This window comes from Sphaeramia orbicularis, chromosome 7 (genome assembly GCF_902148855.1).
Source record: "Sphaeramia orbicularis chromosome 7, fSphaOr1.1, whole genome shotgun sequence".
NCBI lineage: Eukaryota > Metazoa > Chordata > Actinopteri > Kurtiformes > Apogonidae > Sphaeramia > Sphaeramia orbicularis.
In genome coordinates this window covers 13,283,279-13,306,145 of record NC_043963.1, presented here as the reverse complement: position 1 = coordinate 13,306,145, position 22,867 = coordinate 13,283,279, and the positions used below count along the sequence as shown (strand labels likewise).

General features: G+C 36.3%; 1 protein-coding gene across 2 annotated transcripts in view; it reads left to right on the top strand.

Moving 5' to 3' along the window:
- The window catches only part of cntn3a.1 (contactin 3a, tandem duplicate 1), a 327,610-nt gene that overhangs the window by 162,335 nt on the left and 142,408 nt on the right, over positions 1-22,867 (top strand). For both annotated transcript variants that reach the window (XM_030139254.1, XM_030139253.1), the window contains exons 6-8: positions 7,608-7,811; positions 16,205-16,307; positions 16,624-16,808. In XM_030139254.1, the coding sequence (XP_029995114.1) occupies positions 7,608-7,811; positions 16,205-16,307; positions 16,624-16,808 (492 nt within the window). The remainder of the gene's footprint in view (positions 1-7,607; positions 7,812-16,204; positions 16,308-16,623; positions 16,809-22,867) is intronic.

Below are 22,867 nucleotides of genomic sequence, written 5' to 3'. Positions count from 1 at the left end.
GTTTTATATAGCGCTTTTCTAAGTACTCAAAGACGCTTTGCAATGAACAGCCAAGGGACAAACATACATGAAACGAGTAGACAGATACAGAGTTAATACTAAAGAAAACAACAAAATTATTTAACAGTAAGTAACAGGTGTTAGAGTATAGATATGTTTAGACTAGGAGGCTTATTATTGTTATTAATTACACTGGTCTACAATTTTTAAGAAATGATTTGCTTCAGAGATTAAATGTGCTAAATGTTTCGTATTTTAATAAGATTAATTGGAAAATAAATGACAAAAGTGCCGGTTTGCTGATGTTTTCAAGGTATACGATTAAGTGTTATTACACATGTATATTGGTTTATGTACATTTATAAAATAGTTTTGTAAATCTTCCACTAAATAGAACCTGTAAAGTGAATGTATTCTAATGTGCAGACAGTGTTTTGAAGTAGATCTTGTAGCTCTGAGACAAAAATTCCTTTTGAGTCAAACCCATTCTCTCGTTAATTCTTGAATTTCACATTTTGACCCAAGGCTGTATCTTGGAAAGTTCAGCCAACCAGCATTTTTGACTTGATTTTTCTTTATCAGTGACTCTCATGTGGTAAAATTTCATTACGTTTATTCTGGAAGCATTTTCCTTGTAGACCAGTGTTATTTAAGGAGGAGGGGTTTATAAGTTATACTTCTTCTTACTCATTTTTGAATATGTATTATTTGTCCTATGTTGAAATGTTTTGTTTGTTTATTTTCTTCTTTTTTGACATTCATATTCAAAATAAATACATCAATCAATCAATCAATCAATCAATCAATCAATCAGTGAAAGCTGACTGGATTTGAAAAAATAAGTTAAGGGCTGTATTGTTGTCGTTTTGGTTAATGTGTTGTCATCCAAAAACACCGGTTTGAGAAGTACATAAAAGGCTATAAATCAGATTACAGTGAAGTGGATTACACTGTGTTTTTTACACATATTATTACAAAGATCACAGCTCAAATGTGCAGTTAAACAGATATTATTACCATTTGTTGCAGCCTTAACTTCCTTACACGTGTAAAGCACACATGTACATACATTTTTAATAACTGTACAGTAGTATTTTATCATTATTTATCTATATAACTTAGAACTTTACATTGGATTTTTGTCCTGAGCCTAAATGCAACAAAATTTTGTTCTGTGTACACTTTGTGCATACCTGAATGACAATAAAGTTTGTCTAAGTCTTTAACTGACAGGGTGGATTTTTTTTTTTAATCAAAGCAAAGATTTCCACACAAAAAGATGATATTATGGGAAATATTGTGTTATGAGGTGCAGGTTCAGTTAGATTTTTGCATTTTACGGTTATTCTTTGTTTAATCCTCTGGAGGGTTAGAGTCCATCCAGGCTGACTGACATGTTTCCAGTTCATCATAGAGACAAAACAAGTGTTTACTCTCACATTCTCTATTTATAGTAATAAATTATGCCATTATGGTGTGTATAATTTTAGTTCAAATCATTTTAATTCAGTTCAGATTAGGGATGTAACGATTACCGGTAAAACGATAAACCGCAGTAAAATTGCCAACGGTTAGTATTATGGTTTAAATTCTAATTATCATAATAATCATGTTTGATTACCGCACTTTTAGGGGAAAAAAACCTGATATAAAGATCTGCTTTTATGTCAAATATTTGAGTATAGTTTTTATGTATTACAATTCAATTGTATATACCTAATATTTGGAACCAATATTCACTTTTAAAGTCTTTGAAAAGGTTCGTTAAGCATCTTTATGTTATTTATGCAATAAATTATATACGTTTTTCAAATCAGATTTTATTCTTTTTTTGTGTGTTTTCTGTCCTTTTGTGTTTTTATGGTAGGTTAAAGTGAAAAAATAATAGACAGATGATATAGATGAAGTTGTGCTGAAAAAAAAGATACCAAACATTGGTATAGTACACATTTGTTTATATAGCATATAAAGGCAAAATCAAAAGGACTGAAAAACGACCAAAATAGGCTCAGACCCCTAAGGGTTAATATTTGAATGCTTCTGCCGACAGAAAGTACATTGTGCCTATTGTTGTATTTTTTTTTTTAAATACAACTAGGTTAAATTATTTCAGTGTGTATAAGTACTTTTTGAACATTTTGAGCACAATTCAACAATACCGTGATAATAATAACCGTGATAATTTAGGTCACAATAACCGTGATATAAAATTTTCATATCGTTACATCCCTAGTTCAGATGCATCATGTAAGAACCTGACTTGGATTCATTAACAAGTCATTGTTTGTAAAAAAACAAAAAAACAAAACACATCTCACAGGTTTCCACTTCCTCACCTGTAAAATATCTATTATAATACAATCCTCTTTATTGTTTTAACCCTTAAAGACCTAGAACTGTTTTTGGTGCAACTTCTATATGAATTTCTCTCTGGAGTTAACCTTTCCTCAGTAATTTCTCACTATGGATTTCATCCTCTGTATTGTTTAAAATCAGTTATTTTTGTATATTTGCTTCTTCATTAAATATACCAATCATGTTCATAAAAACTGGTGTAAATTCGACCTTTTTAGCAAAAATATATATAACCAGCTGAAGGTAAAAACAAGATAAAACCACTGTTATTTCTGAAGCTACATGGGTTTCACAGGTGAATAAACATTCCCCACGGAGCCTCTGAAAAGCCAAGAAAGTGAATTTTACCTGAATAATTTAACTTTATTGATAGGAATAGTCATTCATAAGTAATAATAATAATAACAGATTTGATTCATAGTGCACTTTACATTCAGAGAAGCTCACAGTGCTACAGCAGAAAATGATTTAAAAAAAAAAATCAAAACATCAACAGGTATAGGCTTTCTTAAATAGATATGTTTTCAATGTAGCTTCAAACCAAGTCATTAAACATTTTCATCATTTATGCTTTTCATCACTGGTGGTTGTTTAGGTCTTTGAGGGTTAATTTGCCCAGCCTAACTTGACCAGCTTTTATTATCAACAAAGCTAGTATTGTCATGGAAGGTTTCTAGCACTCTGGATACAATTAGGATGAAAACACACAAGTCAATAAATCCAGGTTGAAGCAGGTCTATTTGTTTTACATATGGGTGCTTCTATGAAACGGGGCTCATTTTGGTATCTGGCACTTTTCCAGTTTTTTAGACCCAATAATAAAAGAGAAATTTAGACATATATCCCCCCAGGATGTACCTAATTATGACCTCAGATAAATGCAAAAAAATTACACTCTTGCTCTGAGCCATCACAAAATTCAAGAATTTTTTATCAAATATTGGGGCCAAAAATAGGACCAAAATAGGACAGGAAAAGCTACCTAGGGGAAATTATGGCTGTAAATGGTCTTGTATACCACTATAAATAAACACACTGTGTTAAATTTGATGATCCTATTGGTTTTTCTAATCCAAACATGGGTTTTTCACGAATCTCAGTCTCATTCCAGGTTTTGCATGTAACCTATCGTGTCCACTTGCGTTACATGCAGAACCTTCCCAGTTAAACGCATATAAATCGTGAGTGATTTTGCAACAGTGGTCATTTTTGTGAAAAACTCTGCCTTGCATAATTAGTTCAATTTGCAAAATGTACCTGTGAAAGAATAAAGAGATATATAAAAAAAAAAATAGTAGCGCGTAATTTTCATGTCCTTTTAATTGTGTTATATGCAGATTTTTGTAGTAGATATAAAATAATATAAAAATGTTTTTTATCTGAAAAATAGTTTCTGTTTTATCTCAGTAAGTATTTATTTTTAAAGTAGATCCAAAGTGCTTCCAAACTTGCTTCATAACATTAGTCTACATCTGGTTTGAATTTTTAGCCAACACATTTTGGTAAAAGTAGGTCAAAGTTCCAGTTTTTAATGAATTTTTCAAATCTTTTTTTCTTCTCCCATTTACTTAAAATGGGTGAAATTTCAAATGTCTGTAGCAGCAAAACTATTGGTTGAATTCATACCAAATTTGGTTTATAGATTGCCAGTGACCCAGAATAGATGACATTACATTTTGGGAAAAATAGGTAGAAGTTTAATTTTTTTATGATTTTTTTTTTTTTTTTGTTTTTAATCTTTTTTTTCCCCATTTATTTATAATGGGCAAAATTTCACATGTCTGTAGCAGCAAAACTATTGGTTGAATTCATACCAAATTGGGGTTATCGATTGCTAGTGACCTAGAATGTATGTGATTACATTTTGGTAGAAGTGTGTCAAAGTTCCAATTTTTATGAATTTTTCAAATCTTTTTTTCTTCTCCCATTTACTTAAAATGGGCGAAATTTCAAATGTCTGTAGCAGCAAAACTATTGGTTGAATTCATGCCAAATTTGGTTTATAGATTGCCAGTGATAAAGAATAGATGAGATTACATTTTGGGGAAAAATAGGTCAAAGTTTCAATTTTCTATGAATTTTTGAAATCTTTTTTTCCCATTTATCCATAATGGGCAAAATTTCACATGTCTGTAGCAGCAAAACTATTGGTTGAATTCATACCAAATTGGGCGTATCGATTGCCAGTGACCCAGAATATATGTGATTACATTTTGGTAAAAGTATGTCAAAGTTCCAATTTTTTTTATAATTTTTAAAAATCAAATTAAATTAAAATTTCACCTGTCTATAAAAAGGTCAATTTTGGTTCAATTTACTAAATATATGTAGGCAATTGATATGCTGACACAAGCACACTCAGAGACATGATGACATCAGCTGGATCGATGCCAAAATAAGCTACAATACATGCGAGGGACAGGGTTTGTTGTGTCTGGCACCACTTGTTGATTTTTGCATGTATTTTTTATTCATGCTGCAAAAAAAACATATGTATATAGAATAAGACTGTACCATTGTTTCAGTTTGAATACATAATATATATTTGTCAGATCAGATCTAGTCCAAGGTCTGCTCTGCTGAAAACATCCTCTACTCTGCGAGTATCTCAGTGTTCATTCTATTCCCTGCCGCTGTCTGTGTGTGTTACCATTTTCCCTCATGATGTAGAAAAGGAACGATGACAAAGCCGCAAGTACACTCTGAAAATAGCAAGCTAAGACAAAAAACATGCATCTTTTACATTCTGCTTATTTGGATTTAATCATTTAAATACCCGTGTTCACTTGTCCTTGGGAAAATATTGCACTAACACAGATCCTCCCCGGTGATATTTTGTAAAAGCCTTGTCGCTGCGTCTGGTTTGTTTAAAGAAATATAAACGATCCAAACAACCCAGTCATATTTTTGTCCCATTCTACCAGTGGCGGACTGTGAACGATGGGTTCGTACGAAGCTTTGTGACTGAGGCTTAAAGAAGCATCAATAATAACCTCATTAACTCGCAATATTATTTAGGAAAATAGCAACATTTTACTCACCAAAAATTCTGATTTGGTCACAAAATCCATCCTCCTTTCTTTCCTCAAAAAGAGTTCAGCTACTCTGTTGCACAGATTATCCGTGTGGGCACCGGGGGTACCGGTCGTAGTTAGTGGAGTGAAAGTGATGGACAAATCCTTTTCCAGGTTGTGACCGGCTTGCTAGCTTCGGAATTGTCCAACCTTTCTTAACGATGTCCAGTTTTTCTGGAAAAGTCTGTCTTGAAAATGGCTTTGACAATAAATCTGGAACCAAATCCATTGCTTCTCCTCCTTCAGCCATAGTGGATTGATAGAACAGCTGTTAAACCAACACAACTATATCTGTGTTGGTGCAGCTCGCTACAGATGCAGTTTGCTAGCTTTGGCTAGTTCGCTCTCTGACAATCCAATCACAGGGTGTGAATACGCTGACGTTACCGACGCCTGCTCGAAGGCTTTGGTGTCGCCAATTCAAAATCTGATTGGTTGAAGCAACAACGTCACCGAGACGTATGCTTTGCTATAGAGGGCCTGCAGAACTGACTGTGAAGGCCTCCAGGCAGATTTCTTTGACTTTGACCCTGCCTGGCAACAAATGATGGCTGAAATGTGATTGGTTAAATGCTTTCATATGAAAATACATGTGTGGAAGCAGCACAACCGGGGTAAAAGCTATGAAAGGAAGCAGACAGACCATTTGGAATTATTTAATAAGTATTCACAGACAAAATATAATTAACATCAGTCTGTGATTCAGATATTTTTTTAGGCCAGCAGAGAAGGCCTTGCAGGCCCTGACGGCCCACCATGGCATTCTGCAGTGGTGGTAATAGTGGGTTGATCCAGAGCTATGTCCAGTACAAGTGTAGGAGGATGGGGCATCACTGTAGCATCACAATTTTCCAGTCATTATGGCACATTGTGACATATTTTACCTTCATGGGGAAAAAAATACAGTTCCTGTAATTTGGATACTTTTGCACTTTGCCGTCTTGCAGTTTTAATGCCGTTTTGATGAATCGGTCAGCTCTAGTGTCAATATCAGTCCAAGCACACAACAGGTTTGATCAATGGTCACTTTATAGCTTCACTGGAGCAGCACCTGATCTTATCTGTTTGAAGGTGTTTCATGTGTTGTATGTGTTAAAGAGGGTCTAATTAGTATTGATAACCAGCAGGGGGGAGTTGTGTACCAGAACACACTTAAGACTATAAATAACACCAACAAATCAACACTATGTTTCCACAGACTGTATCACACACTGAATAGAGTATAAAGCTCATTGTTTACACACATCTGTTTTATATCATCAAGTTTTTTTCTTCAAACTAAGGCCATGTCCACACGAAACTGCATCTTGCCCAATTTAATCTGAAGTGGGCCGGACCAGTAAAATAATAACATGATAGCCAATAAATAATGACAACTCCAAATTGTTTTAGTGCAAAAAATAACATTCAATTATGCCAATATTTACATTTACAAACTATCACCAGCAAGGCGCTGCATGGCCCTACTGGGAGCAATTTAGGGTTCAGTGTCTTGCCCAAGAACACTTTGACACGTGGGCAGTCGGAGCCAGGATTTGAACCGCCAACACTTTGGTCATTGGGCAACCCGCTCTACCAACTGAGCCACAGCCACACCTGTTGGTGTAAATATATTCCGTTCATATCTCTACCATCCAATACATCGGCATCTTTGGCAGAACTTCAGAGCTCTTTATGCTCAGCACTGTAATGATAATTGTAGGTCATGTTTTAATAATTAAAAGTACAAATACTACTTACAGCCCTTATAAACCAGTAAAGACTTGCTCTGTCCAGTCTGCTGTGAATCCTTTAGGTTACAGACTCACTACTGCTTTCTGTGGATTTAGGCTCTGTGAAAAAGCAAATCATTCATATTCTCAGCGTTATCACTGCACCATCTCTGAGTCACAGTGACAGTAACACTTTAGCCTTATTGAGGGCATTTATCCAAGTCCAACAGTGGGTAAGAGTAATCGCTCTTTAATTATAAACTGTATTTTTAATCATCAAAGCCTGGCACTCACTCCATTGCACTAATTGCCTTATCCCCAAAGGCGTGTGCTCAAACTGTAGTGATGGGGCTGCTATTGAAGTACACATTATCTATATATGGGTATAAATGATATAAAAATAAGTGTTTCTGACTGTGTGCCTCACATGCCTTATCATTTTCTCTTTTTTTTTTTTTAACTACAGAGCTTACTTTCACATGGATCTTCAATAATTACCCCTCGTTTGTCATCCAAGACACAAGACGATTTGTGTCTCAGAAGACAGGAAATCTCTACATCGCCAAAGTGGAGCCGTCTGATGTGGGTAACTACACTTGTGTGGTGACCAACACAGTCACCAAAAGCAGCGTTCAAGGACCACCGACACCTCTAGTGCTGCGGGTGGACGGTAAGACCCTACCTACCGTACTTACAATACATACAGTCAAATACGACAGATTTACTAGGTCAGCTGGTGATGGCCAGGTTATGTTGTCACATCCAGAATCAAATGCTTTAAAGTAGAGCTGCACCCGATTAATCGATTAGGTGCTTGAAGCGAATGTAAAAATTCATGATTCAATTAATCGACTCAAATTGATTGAAGCGAAATATTCTATTGCAGTTCTCCTGAATTGAAGCTTTTTTGTGCTTCACAATAAGCGTCCGTGTGAAACACAACAGTGGAACCAGTGTTTAAAGGTGCGGGAGACTTTCGTGACCAATTTTTCATCAAATCTGTTGAACCTCAGTCATATCCTCAGTATCATGAATCTGTAAGTCTTTCTGTGATTACTCACCTGAATCTCTTGCAATTACGGTGAACAATTTCAAAGTGCCATCCACCATAAACAAATCGTGTGTTTACATTCAGAGCCGGGGGGTAACTCGGGCATCTTTGGAATTTTGTCGCTTAAGTGCATTATCATTACACTTGAAATTTGAAGGGAGAAAACTTGCTCTAAGGGTTTCAAACACCCCAGGAAAAGCTTTTATTTTGAAAGGGCAGACAGTCAGGTTCGGTATTGTTCAGCCTACAGGTTTGACTAATGGTGTCATATTAATAAAAATAAATATAAACAGGCCAATAAACTTTGCAAAACAGACACATAAACCCAAACAAACATTAACACAAATATCCCCCTTTGAACCCCTGCACATTAAATAGAACACAATGAGTAAAATGTCCAGTACCCACAATGCAATGCGGCAGACTGGCACTAATCATCACTCTGTAGAGTTGAATTTTACTCTGCATCTGTGCAGAACTTTACACTGACTTTTAACTTTACTGTTAGAGTTGGTTTACGCCAAGGTTATTATTGTGAATGAAAACTAATGAAATGACGAAAACTAGAATTGAAAAAACATTTTCGTTAACTGAAATAAATAAAAAACTATAATTAAAAGAAAAATATGACAACTAACTGAAACTGTATTGTGTGTTTACAAACTAACTAAAACGTATAAAAAGTATGGATAAAATTCCCTTCGTTTTTGTCTTTTGTCAATGTCGGATTGATATGAAATTGATTTATTTTGCTCTAGCAATTTTAGCTAGCGGCACCATACAACACTTCACGGTCTGTCACTTCTCATCACTTGTGGTTTAGAGTCGTCTTCTTGTCCCCAGTCTACCTGGAAACATGGAGACTAAAGTTGGGAGAAATCAACAGAGTCCTGTCTGGGATTCATTTGAATACAATGGCGAAAAAGATAAAAGATATGACAAAACTAAACTTAAAACTAAACTAAAACTAAGCATTTACAAAAAAAAAAAGAAAACTAATAAAAACTAGCAAACCAGCTCTAAAAACGAATTAAAACTAACTGAATTAGAGAAAAAAAAGTCAAAACTAAATAAAACTAAACCGTAATGAAAGATCCAAAACTATTTTAACCTTGGTTTACTCTCCATAGAGCTAGAAATACTCTATCTAGGTTAAAATAGCTGGACTCTGACATACTGACACTGCATTTTTTTGAAGGAGATGCAGAAATTATCAGTGGTTTTAGATTTATTGGTGTTTTAATGAACTAAAGAAGTCTCTTGGATGAGAAATTAAACGTTTTCAAAGAGAGCTAAACTAGTCCAGTGGAACCGAGAAGAACTACCAAGAAGAAAACATTTACTTGATAAAGTTTTAAAAGGCAAAATCTTCAGCTGACGAGTCAAACTTTGCCTTTTGCCATAAATAATCACATCTGGTTATTTATATGTCCGTGACCTGGTGTATCTATAAAGCCAAACTCCCTGCTGTGTCTCATTAGTATGCTCTCTGTACCGTATTTATGCTTCAACTAAAATGTCTTTGCAGACTTTGTGTCCTTATTATTTCTAAAAGAATAGAAAGAAGGCTGTGTGGCTTTACCACTCAGAAAGTCAAAAAGTCCCAGCTTTAACAATACAGCCAGTCACATCATCAGAGTTTGCTTTGAAGCTCACTTTTATCTCGCCGACTGGTTTGGAAGAGAGAACTCTAGGACAACTGGGTGAAAATGTGAAGGTCATGAAAGGTCTGCAGTGGAAATCGCATGCAGTCATTTCCATTCATTGGAGTTTTATGTCCCCACAGTGAAAAATTAGTGGTTTTAATTTTCGCTCACGGTTAGGTATCTTTGATTTTCACAATGTAGACACTGATACTTTGAAGGTTTTGTCATATTCATCTCCTGAAGAGAGAAATGTTCTATATTTTCTGAAAAAATCTGAATTCACAGGGTGACAGCAGGATTTGTGACATCCATATTCAGCTATAGAAAAAACTGAGACCACTGCAATTTCCTGTGAAATCAGCATATCTGCATGTATGACAGCCGTTCCATTCCTGTGTCTGTTGAATTCCAATACAAGTGCATCTTATTCTACTGAATAAACACCTGATCCATGTCTTATTTAACCCTTTCATGGACAGTGGTCACTACGGTGGACAGTTATTTTCCAGCTGTTCTCTTGTATATTCATGGGTTTTGTTGTTTTAGTTGCATATCAGCCAACACAATACACTGCAATTGATAACATTACTGTAACTTGGCTGTTCTTGATAAACCTGATCTGCACTAACATGTTTAAGTATTTTTTATATACAGTGATCCCTTATTTTTCGCGGTTAATGGGGACCGGCGCCCCCCACGAAAATTGAAAATCCGCGAACTGGAGCCGGAGCCCCCCGAGCCTATCCTAGAACTCTCTCTCTCTCTTTTAACATTTTTATATAAAATAACACTTACATTAGATTCCAGTGGCTCCTTCCTTGACTGACGATGAGGCCCATGATGATGATGATGATGATGATGAAACACCTGTGCACTTCAATGAAGACGATGAAGATGACATAATGCACAGGTGTCAAGGGAGCCTTATAGCTCTTCTAGGGGTGCCTCGTCATCAGATGTTACTTGAGGCGCTGGATCGTCTAGTAATGCAACTTCTTCGGAGGGAGTTGGCGAAGCAGCTGCAGACGGGGAGGCTGGCGGGGGAGCTGAGGGTTCGGCTGATGGCTTCCGAGGGACAAGGAACATGGTGATGGGGAGCTGTTGCCGTTGCTTCTTCTTTTCGGTGAAGATGCTTTTATACAGGGCCGTGACACCCTCTATCCTGTTGCCGAATTCAACAGCCCTCACCATGTTGTCGTCTATTTACTTGGCCGTATTCTGCAATTCCCTGGCGATATTGCAGAGCCTCTGCAAGTTAGCAAGAGTAAGGCCCCTCTCTTCTACTTCCTCATCTTCGTCGGGTTGTTCTTCCTCCTCCTCCTCACTGTCAGCAGCTGCGGCAGCTGCGGCCTCTCGTCTGCTGCGGGGTGGATTTTCGCGGAATTTCCACGATTTTTTCTTGATTTTTAATTTTTTTATGAATATTTCTGAAAAATCCGCGAATAACTAAAACCGCGGAACTTAAAGCGCGAATTGGCAAGGGATCACTGTATATTTTGTATTATCTCCATGAAGTGAGTAATAGCTAGTATTAGGGTATGACCCCCTAAGGGTTAAAATGAGAGAAAACATCAGATTAGCTGCAATAAAATTATTTTTGTTTCATAGATTTCACACAGTATGTCAGTTTTTGATATTGCGTTTTAAATACATGTTTCTTTGCTTCCAAAATTAAACACATGGTGGACATTTTTGTAACTCTATGAAAAATAGGTTTGTTTAAAAAAAATTCTATTGCATTGTTTTTTTTGTTCAGGCCTAAAGAGGAATAAAAACACTCAGGAAAAAAAAATGTGACTAAGGTTCTCATAATTCGTGCATGAAAGGGTTAAGAAGGAAAAGTATAAAAAAACACAACTGTTGCCATCACCATCTTCATACAAAAGGCAAAAACAGAATTAGAATTAGAATAGACTTTATTTGCCATTTGCACAGATACATCGCAGTATAAGTACATTGGAATTCTTGTGCGTTTCCCTGAGTCGCGGAATCCAAAGATAAAAAGACACGAACAAAAACAGAAAAACAAAACATGAAACATAAACACAGCTAAAACATATAAAACAGTTATTGCACAGACAAACACAAATACATACTTGTAAAGTAGAGTACTGTATCAGAAAAAAAAACAGTAATAACAAGAAAAGCACTCGGAGAGCGCAGACCTCCGCCAAGACAGATCTGTACTGAACTTTTCCCAAGTTACAACATTAGTATTGTGTTGTTTATAAATGAATGACTGGTTTTCTTTGCATTATTTGGGTCTGAAAACACTGCATGTGTTTGTTTTGATCATGTGTCGTGTTCTGCAAATACATGCTCTAAATAATATTTTATTTGGAATTTGGGAGAAATGTTGTGAGTAGTTTAAAGAATAAAACAAAAATGTTCATTTTACTCAAACACATACCTATAAATATAATATATCATTTTGCAGTGGTCTCTTATTTTTTTCCAGAGCTGTGTTTGGAGATGGGGATGGGGATGGGCAGTAAAATAATAACAATCTTTACTGAGATACATGTTTTTCTTCTGTCTTTAGGGTTTATTTCGTTAACATTCTCAGCTAAAACACACTCAAATGTCTGATTCTGTTCTATTATTCTGAATTTGGTCTTCCGTAACATCATCTTCCACTTTTTTTTTTTTTTTTTTTTTTTTGTAAATGGAGCTTTTTCCAATTAGGACATGCAGGATATGGCGATGTTACTCCAGTTGTATAATGATTCTTTAGCCATGTTTAGAACAAATTCAGAAAACGCATTTACATGTCATACTATATATGGAAAAGACAAAGATTTTCTCTGATAGAGATGGATGCTCCAACCAAAAAGTCCACATTTCTGGTCGGAAGAGGACACAGACTTACTTTTAAACATCATAACAGAGGATACTGAGAGGTTTATCCACTCTCTGGCCAAAATAAATGCATAAAAACACTCAATATTTGATTGGACTGCCACCAAGTATTCCCTGTGGAATCATTTATGCCAAGCAGTGTTTATGCAAAGTCACAATAAATGTCACAAAATGTATTTCCACCCAGAGTTGCATTAATTCTTTGCTCAGATCAGGTATTGATGATGGTGATTGTCAGACTACTGTGAAGTCTCCTTTACATCCCAAAAATACCCAGTGGGGTTCAATCCAGGTGTGAAAATGACATCTCAACCTCCCCAAACTTTGTCTAAATCTTTATGTTCTCTATCAGACTGAGGTTTTCTGTTAAGAAATGAGAAGCTCCTCACTGCATCACTCACAAGGTTAACCCATAAAGACCCAGAGTTACTTTTGTGTCACTTCCCAAATGAATTTGTCTCTATTTTTAACATTTCTTAACTGATTTATCACCGTTTATTCTCATATTATGCTCCAGTATTTGACATTTTTAAGTATAAATCAGGTATTGTCCTATATTTAATTCACTGAGCATGTACCTGTTCCTAAAAACTCAGATTAAAGTTGAGGGTTATTGTATCAGAAACAGAGAAAACTGAAGAAAACGTTTTTTTTTTTTTGTTTTTTTTTTAGTAAAATCTATCATTAACTGAACATAAAACAAGTGTTTCTTCTTAGTGTATCTTAATACAGTGTAAACATGCAGCAAGCGGTAAATCTCAAAAACCACAATTTATTTCGGTTAATGAACTACTGCCCCAGTTTCTTTGTCTTTAAACCACTTTGGTACCAAAAAAATCTCCGGTTATCTTGGACAGAAAGCTGTGTGTTCTAGAGATTCTTTGGACCAACGGTGGCTCTGGACTACTCCATTTAGGCTGCTTACCAGAGGGGGTTGCATCATTTAAATTAACTCACCAGTTCCATTTCGGATGGACGGACCAAACCGGGAGGAGGGAAGAACTCACCAAAAAGAAGGTTTGAGGTTTTAAAAAGTTAAGAGTTAAGAGTTATTGTTTCAGGCAAAAATAGAAAAAGTTACAAAAAGAATCTAGTATCAAACACACATTTCGTCACAGAGGGAAAAAGAACCCCCCCCCCCCCCCCCCAAAAAAAAAAAAAAGTTTCCTTTATTACCTTTTTGTAGTCTTTAGTGACTCTTGGACACTCCCATTATTCAGTGACATCATTCATCGTACGCTTATTATTGGTTAATAATAGTCACTGGGCAAAACATGTCAGTCACTCCATAAGCTAATTCTAAGAAAAGCACATGCTGAAAGTTGATTTGACTTTAACAAGCACCTTGGACACCTGTCAAATCAAACCCAACTGCATAGCTCAACCACAAAGTTTCAGAAAGTACACTCTTGCTTAACACCTGCACAATTAGGCTAGCATTTCTTGACCACAAAAATTCCCCAGGTTCAAAATCTGTTTTTTCTGCTCGACTCTTTTTACCACAACTACTTTCTAAAGCTGTAAAATTAGGTCTTTTAGGTAGAATCTGACCTTTTCTCTAAGTTCAGCACAGACAGGTGTGAGTTCATCAAAACCACACACACACACACACACACACACACACACACACACACACACACACGAATCCAACCTGACACTGACTGTTCAGTACAAATCTGCAAAAATAAATGATTCTTCAAGCAAAACATCTTGTAACATTACCTTTTTTCTTCTCCATTTTGTTTCATGATGTATGATGTCCATCCGACATTTTAGAACTAGTCAAAGTCACACTTCCATCTTCCATTCAACACGATCCGTACCACAACAGAAACTAAGAAATGCATACATGGCCTTAAACTTTTGCACAGTATTGTTTATAGGCTACACGTTGCACATTTTCCCATCTTTTATTCATATCAATGTACAAGAATTTCATGTGTATGTTTTATTTTGGCTTTGCTGTAGTGTTCTAATATCTTTATTAACCCATAAAGACCCAGTGCTACTTCTGTGACAGTTCCCAAATTAATTTTTCTCTCTATTTAACCTTTCTTAAGCTATTTATCACCATTTATTGTAATACTACCCTCTGTATTTTGCTTTTTTTCAATGAAAATCAGGTATTTTCCTATATTTAATTCACTTATCATGTGGATATCCATAATGGCTCCGATTAAAGTTGATTGTCATTATATCAAAAACTGACAAAAATGAAGAAAACGTGACTTTTTCAGCCAAATCTATCATTAACTGAGCATAAACGAAGTGTCTCCATCCGCTGTCACTGATCCAACTCCATGGGTTTTACTGGCGAATCAATGTTGTAGAAGATGACGGTGTTTCCATGGTAACTCTGGGTCATATCTGATGACCATGAAAAGATGAATAACTGTATTTTACCACAATTATTTACATGTGCTGATAGGATTAGTGGATCAGCAGGTATTAAACAGTTTAGATCAGTAGATATTTTGTGTCAGTGGTGGATGTTTGGGTCTTTCTGGGTTAAACATCCGATGACTTTTACCTGTTTGTGGAGTTAAATCCAGGTGAAGGACTTTTTTTGTCCGTGGAGTGTAGATATGAAGAAGCACATGTTCCAATTAACAAAAAAGGGAGGCTGTGTTCATTAAGTAGAAAACTCTGGAAAAAACATTGCTTTAATAAAGTATGCATAGCTGCATGTAAACAGGAATAACAGAGGAATACTCATTTTAATTGGCCATGTAAACAACTAATACTGTCTTTTCAGAATTAAGGAAAAATGTGCTTCAATGCACTTATAAATGTAATTACTGCTTTTTTATTTTATGTTGTCCATAAAGAAGGAAAACCACAAATTATGATCATTTTATGCCATATTTATGTTGTTAAATAGGAACTCAGAGTACAGGTGCGCTTTTGCTTCAATAGATCTTGTTCTGTCTTTGGTTGTTTTTGTGTTTTGTTTGTTTTTTTTTACATCATTTTTGTCTTGTTATGTCTACAAATGTAAAACCCCAAATGGTTTCAACACTTTCCACTCAGAACCATAAATCAGCTCTTGTTCGTCGTCAGAATATTTTTGTCCGCACGGTCCAGCTCCATTTACAGCCGATCGTAACCTCGTACGCAACTTTGATGAGTGTAATGTAAAAAAAGATTGAAAGTGGACTTCGGGGAATCGGAAAGCATCTGTTGTGCAGCAGATAAACTTTGGAAATATTTGCATATTTTCCAAGTTTTTCTGAGGGTGAAGGATGGAGGAGGATGGAGTTCACATTTTTTTAAACAAGCCCATAAAATATATTAATGGCACATTATTATTATTCACTGCAGAGCATTTTTATTATGTTTTATAACAAGACTGAAGGCGATCTTTAAATGTCGGTCAGAAAAAGCTTCTGTATCCTTAGAACACCCTCATCTGTTAAATTTTGTTTTTCCCCAGACCTCAGGATATCAAATTATTTCTCTCGGGCAGGCGTTAACGTCGGCTCATGTGCATTTTCTTTCTAACTCCAGGTGTGATGGGCGAATACGAGCCAAAGATCGAAGTGCAGTTCCCCGAAGTCGTCCCCGTGGCGAAGAGTTCCACGGTGAAGCTGGAATGTTTTGCACTTGGAAAGTACGTCCCACTGTGTACCATTATGCCACAGTCACAACCACACCATTAGTTGTTGTTTACTGCTCCAATCCAAGCTGCATGGAAATTTGATGTTTTAATGATTTTGTACTCGTCCGGTAAACATCAGTTATATAATAAGCCTGCACGGACTGGAAAAACCCCACCATGTTTCAGATTTATTATAGATTAACTCGCTCTCAGAGTGTTTTTTACCGTTCCATCATATGATCTTTTCTTGCTTCTGAGATAAAAAGCCATCGTCAGGAGGGGTATTCATTCTGTGGCCTTGCTGTGTGTTGTACTTTCTTGCCTTTAGCCCAGTGCCAACCATCAGCTGGAGGAGAGCGGATGGAGCCTCTTTTGGCAGGAAGGTGGACATAAATAAAGCGAGCGGAGTCTTAGAGATCCCTTACTTCCAGCAGGAGGATGCAGGGATGTACGAATGTGTGGCTGAAAACAGCAGAGGCAGAAACTCGGTGAAAGGAAAACTGTCTTTCTACGGTGAGTAGGAGGACGGTTTGGCTGATTTTGATCTCAAACTTACACCACTTCGTGCTTCTATCTTGTCTTAAGAGCAGAAATATTTCATGCCTTCAACCTGTCAGTGTTCTGCCAAACATGTCATGCACATTTATAGTGTTTTACCAAAGTCTAACATCCCCTGTTTCGGAGCCTCATCTTGAAAGACTCAAAGGTTTCACCACTGCAGAACAAAAGTGAAAATCTAGTAGAATAAAAAGTACAATTTGGGTGTTGCAGCAAAAACTGTTTATTTGTTGTCATGCATTCTGTGGCTTTTATTAGAGCCGTATATAACCACATCATATAGCGGAATACGGTCATAAATTAACCTATTACAGTCGTTCATTTCTGACAAGCCCTTTATTATGCCAGCGGCTAACATGGGGCTATAGCACCGTCAGATTTATACCTCCTTCCAGGGAAGTGATTTTTTTCCCCCCTCACCAACACTGGACTTATAGGCCATATTCTCACAGAGCTTTTAATAGCCTTTGATGAAGGATTTTTATGGTTTCTCTCTCCATTATTTTGCAGTTTATGCATTTATGATGTCTGCCCACAAGGCCCTGTAGAGATGTGCTTGACTGAAATCATCAAATCCAGATTTTTCTTTCCAGTGAAGAGGGATGCTTTTGATATGATAATATAGTTGGGTTTTTTGGGGGTTTTTTTTGCGGCACCTATGGGTAAGATGAAATGCTCACGGTACCTGTAGGAAGGCGAAGGATTAAACATACTTTGCTTTTAAAAAAAATCGTCTTTTCTCGGAGCAGTGTGGCATTATAGCACCGGGCCTTGAAGAAATCCTTGAACAAAGGAATGTTGTACAACTGCGGCCATTTCTGAAAACAAGGTCAGATGTGTCAGCAACGTGTTGGTGTCACTGAGTGTGTTTACGTGGACTCGAGTGTTCTGGGCGTGATCAATGAAATGTTGCTTTCCTGTCTTTGTGCCGTTAAGTGAAAAGGCATGTTTGTATCTCCTCATGTTCCTTGACTCCTCTCCTCACTTCTTTTTTTTCAATTCTCTTTTTATTAGGATTTTCCATGGTTCACATTAGAAATGTAAACAATTAATCAACTATCAATTAATTGTCGATAAGAATTTACTCGATTAAATTACTGTATTTTCCAGGCTATAAGCCGCACCTGAATATAAGCCGCACCCACCAATTTTTTTTTTTTTTTAATTCTTTGTTTATTTGGAAAAGCAATTATTACAAAACGTCCCTTACGGGTACAATTCACTTTCCACATGTCAAAAAGAAAAAAGATGTTAATCCAAGATTTTAGTCAAATTTAGAACAAATAAAATAAAGAAAGAAAAATGGGCTGAGAGAGAGAGGGCTTACTCCACTAATTCATCAACAAGATAAGACACATTAAGGAGTGTATGTTTACATTAACCTAAACCAGATTCACATCACTGATGAATTCATTTCACATTCACTACAAATTTAACATAGTTTGTCCATTTTGACCAAATAGTGAAAAAAGATTCCTTTTGACCCTTAAAACAAAATGTCAACTTCTCCAGAATGTACATGTCCTGTACGATGTCGATCCATTCTTCTGTTGTGGGGGCTTCAGGCTTTAACCATTTTCTAGTGTTAGTCTTTTTACCCGCTGCCAAAAGCATTAACAACAGTTTTTTATCTTTCAGAGTCCAGTCCTCACATGAAATATTTCCTAAATACAGGGTTGCGCATTTACAAGGAATTTTTTTCAGTAGAAATGTTCTTTAAATGTTTACACAGCTGTCCCCAAAATGGTCTGATCACTGGACAACTCCAGAAAATATGATAACACATCCACCAAATTTTAAAAGAAAAAAAATATGTGAACATATATATATATATATATATATATATATATATATATATATATATATATATATAGGCCGCACCTGACTATAAGCCGCAGGTGTCCATGTTTTAACATGAGAGATTTACACAGAAAGATGGTAAACAGAAAGATTATTTAAATATTTATTTCCATACCTTAACTGCTTTTTTCCAAACAGTGCCTGTAACACGGCAGTAAAACGACAGGAACACGACTGGTTAAAAAACCAGAAAAGTCATTGATCTCCATCTTCATCTTCCTTCTGCTCACTGAAACCACTGCAGTCGTCTTCTTCAGTGTCAGAGTTGAACAGCCTCAGAAAGGCTCCGTCACACACCTTCTACGTCTCTTTTGTTGTCGCTCTCATTGTCACTTGCGTGCTGCAGCTCTATTTCCTTCTTGGACAGACACATCGATTGATTTTAACTTAAAAGCTGCATCATATGAATTTCTTCGTGTGTTTTCCATGATGAGGGTTTGTGCATGACACGCAAATAATTGTTAAAAGTTAAGCTTAAAACTTCTCTTCGCATCACCTCTTCTGCCTGTCTGTCTGGCTTTTGCGCTTCCTGCTAGAGCGCCCCCTGGAGGCCATTAGCCCGTAAAATCTATACTTTAGCCATGTTGTATAAGCGGCAGGGTTAAAAGCGAGAGAAAAAAGTAGCGGCTTATAGTCCGGAAAATACGGTACAGTAATTGTCAGTTAATTGCCCTTTTCCACAGTGGTAATAATAATATTATAATAATAATATTAATAATAATAATACATCAGTTTTATATAGCACTTTTCTAAGTACTCAAAGACACTTTACAATAAACAACCAAGAGACAAACATACATCAAACGGGTAAACAGATACGAAGTTAATACTAAATGGTGATCGAAGAACAAATACAGAGACAAATACTGACAAAAAAAAAAGGTATTTGTGGTGTCGACAGTAGGGGCGTCACTGCCTAAACTAGGCTTCATAGATGAGGTTGAATATGGAGGGGAGTCACCCTGTCCACTAGGGGTGTAAGAAAATATTGGTTCTGCAATATATCGCAATATTTCATCTCACAATACTGTATTAATATTAAAAAGTACTGTATCGATATTTTTAGGTATTTATTCAAAAGCAGAAAAAAATCATTGATACAAAAGGGTTAAAAAGCAAAAAGGGGGTGAAGTGGACAATAATCATTACCTTAGATAAACGATGGTCAAACTGGTGTGACATACCTAATCCATCTTTTTAAAAACAGACCTTGTTGTAGTCTTTTTGAATAAGTCTTCTCCTCACTTCTTATGCCATTTCCATAATAAAGACACATTTTCTTCTTCTTTTATATAAAAAGATGCTCTCCCCATGACAAACTATCTATGCCCACATAAAACTGCCCACACAAAATGACAACAAAAACAACTACAAACTGGTACAAATGCTCAGACAAACCATAGTTAGTGTTCTTCATGCTGTGGAGAATTCCGAACATAGCAGATGCAGAGGCTTTAATCTGTCATGAAAGTGAAGCAGCAACAAGTTCAGGTATAAACTAAGTATTTTCAACATTTGCAGTTCATCTCCCAAAGGTATCAGTGCTGAGCTTGATCTACTGTAGGTCATACACTGAATTAAAACACCTGGATTTGATGTTTCAGGTGCAGCTTCGTTACACAGACATAACAGACATGAGTAAAATGCGATGTGATGCCGTTGTCATCACACAAACTAGAATCTTCACTCTTTTGTGACTTAGAACATTATTTAAATTTTTTTTTTTTAAACACGTCTTTATTAAAGTTTTAACACATTACATATCTTTCCTGACATGAAGTGATAGTATTGCGTGGGTCTCCCTTGAGCATAAACCCCTAGAACCCCCCTCCAAAAAAAAAGACCACCTCTGAATTTTGAAACAGCAGTGAAAGTAAATAACAAAATAATAATTGACAGACAATATAAGTAATAGTGACTTGAATACTTCTCAACATCCTTTTTTTTTTTTTTTTACATCTAATACATAATCAAACATCATCTTTGAACGTTATTTATGTGTGAATGAGAATCGAGAAATATCCGATTGGTAAAATATCCACATTAGCATAGATGTGGCAGTAGATATAAATGGTTCTCGCAGGAATTTGTTTTTAAAAATTGCATGTTTATAACCTTGTGTTACCTTTTAGGGTCACAGTTTAACATCTTTCCAGGGACAACGGATGAAAAATAGTAATTAGGCTAACTGTGGCACATTTACAGCAATGTCCCTGTTAAATAAACCAAGAAAATAAGTAGACAGTAGTTGCTTTTCCATTGACCCTCAAATTGCGTGAATATGACTTGCGCATAAAAATTTGCCCAATGGGAAAAAGTCTATTTCACCAAAATTCGTGTTTTTTGATGAAAAGTTTTTGCGCTGACAAAAGGTGGTTTTTTGGGCGTAGCGAAATTGGTATGTCACGCAAAACTGCAATGGATAAGACCTTTTTCCACAACTAGAATTATGTGAATTAAAAAAACAAAAAACATGTTGATGGATACTACAACAAACGAAGAAGAAGAGTTTTAAAGGAAACATGGCACGGTATGTGTGGACACACCAGGAAACTGAAGCATTTTTTAATTTAGTACGGGAAAGAGGGGTGATAGATATTAATACTCAATATATCTGTAAATCAGCATGATATTTGTTTGTTACCATGTTTATGGAATGACTTCTCGTGTTATCTCGTGATAATAAATAAACAAATTTGTGATTTAATGCAAAAACCGACATTATGCACTTCTGGTTTTTCAACATTTAGTAAATATCGATAAAGTTGTGCGCAAATGTCCAATGGAAAAGCCACTACTGATGTGACATTTGTTGTATATTAAAAACCAACAGTACAGTCATGGCCAAAACTTTTGTTTTTGCAAGTGTTACTATTTCAGTTTTTTTTTTTCCCATATATTTCTGAAGTACACCGAATAACAACTTTAACCGTTCTCATTCATATAGTTTTGTTGGCAAATAAATCACATTTATACGGAGTCTTTTGGTGTTACTGCCAAAACTTACTTATTAACTGTTTTGTTTCTGTATATTGTGTAACCTTGTTTTTCCTTCTAGCCCCCCCACCCCTACCCCTTAAGGAGCCGGTCCTTTTTGATCAGGCCGCATTTGTAAATAAGAATCTGTTGTTAATTGCTTGCCTGGGTAAATAAAGGTCAAATAAAAAATAAAATGTTTGGCCGTGGTTGTGTATAAAGTAGTTAAACTGAGCTCAAAAAATCTACATTTTTATGACCTAAAACACCATTTTCATGTGGACGAGAGGCCAAAACATGAAGGAAAAATATGTATTTTGCAAAATAGCCACATCACTATGGAAGCAGTTTTAGCCCCTCCCACTTTCAATACGCGCAATGGAGTTCAGGTCGAGACACAAGACGAGACGAGACAAGGCAACCAGCATTTAACAAACTGAGACATCCCCTGCTCTGTGCTGTCACTGTACATAAACGTTGTAAACTGTGACGTGTGGAACAGCTGCATCATCTGTCTTTATTTTATGATCCCTGTCAGATGAGCAGAGCAGCGTTCATGTAAACTTATAATTAACTTTTAATTCTATTCCGAACGTGGCATAACATGTCAAGTCAGATATCTGGGGACGTCACACACTTTTTTAAATTCAACACACACGAGTTTGATCACGCTTTTGATCGTTTAAATGACTCGTACAACTTGTGATTAAAGGAACTGGATTCTACAGTCGCGGGGTCACAGGTCTGATAGCTGAAGACCTCCTTCAGACTTCCTGTATCGTCGCTCATCTGGCCTCGACCTCATCAGTCCTTGAATTTAAGGAATTCAGACATCTGTCATGAGCGTGCATGTGCAAGTGGTTTTTAGTAGCAGTCGAAGGATGGAGGAGTCAAGGAGGCAGAAAATAGGCAAATGACAAGAATGGAGAGTCACACAAAGAGAAGCCACAGCAGCTCCTTCTTGTCTCGCGCCCTAGAGACCAAGTGCGGTATAAGATATAAGCTCCGCCCCCAATGCAACTTTGGCTCAACTAAATAATAACTTGAGATCTTTTTTTTTTTTTTTTTTTTTTTACCCCTCAGCCAACTTCTAGCCGTAGGGTATTATAGTCATTTTGTCGTCTGTCTGTCTGTCCATTCAACGATATAATCACATTATCTGAAGAACGCATTGAGAT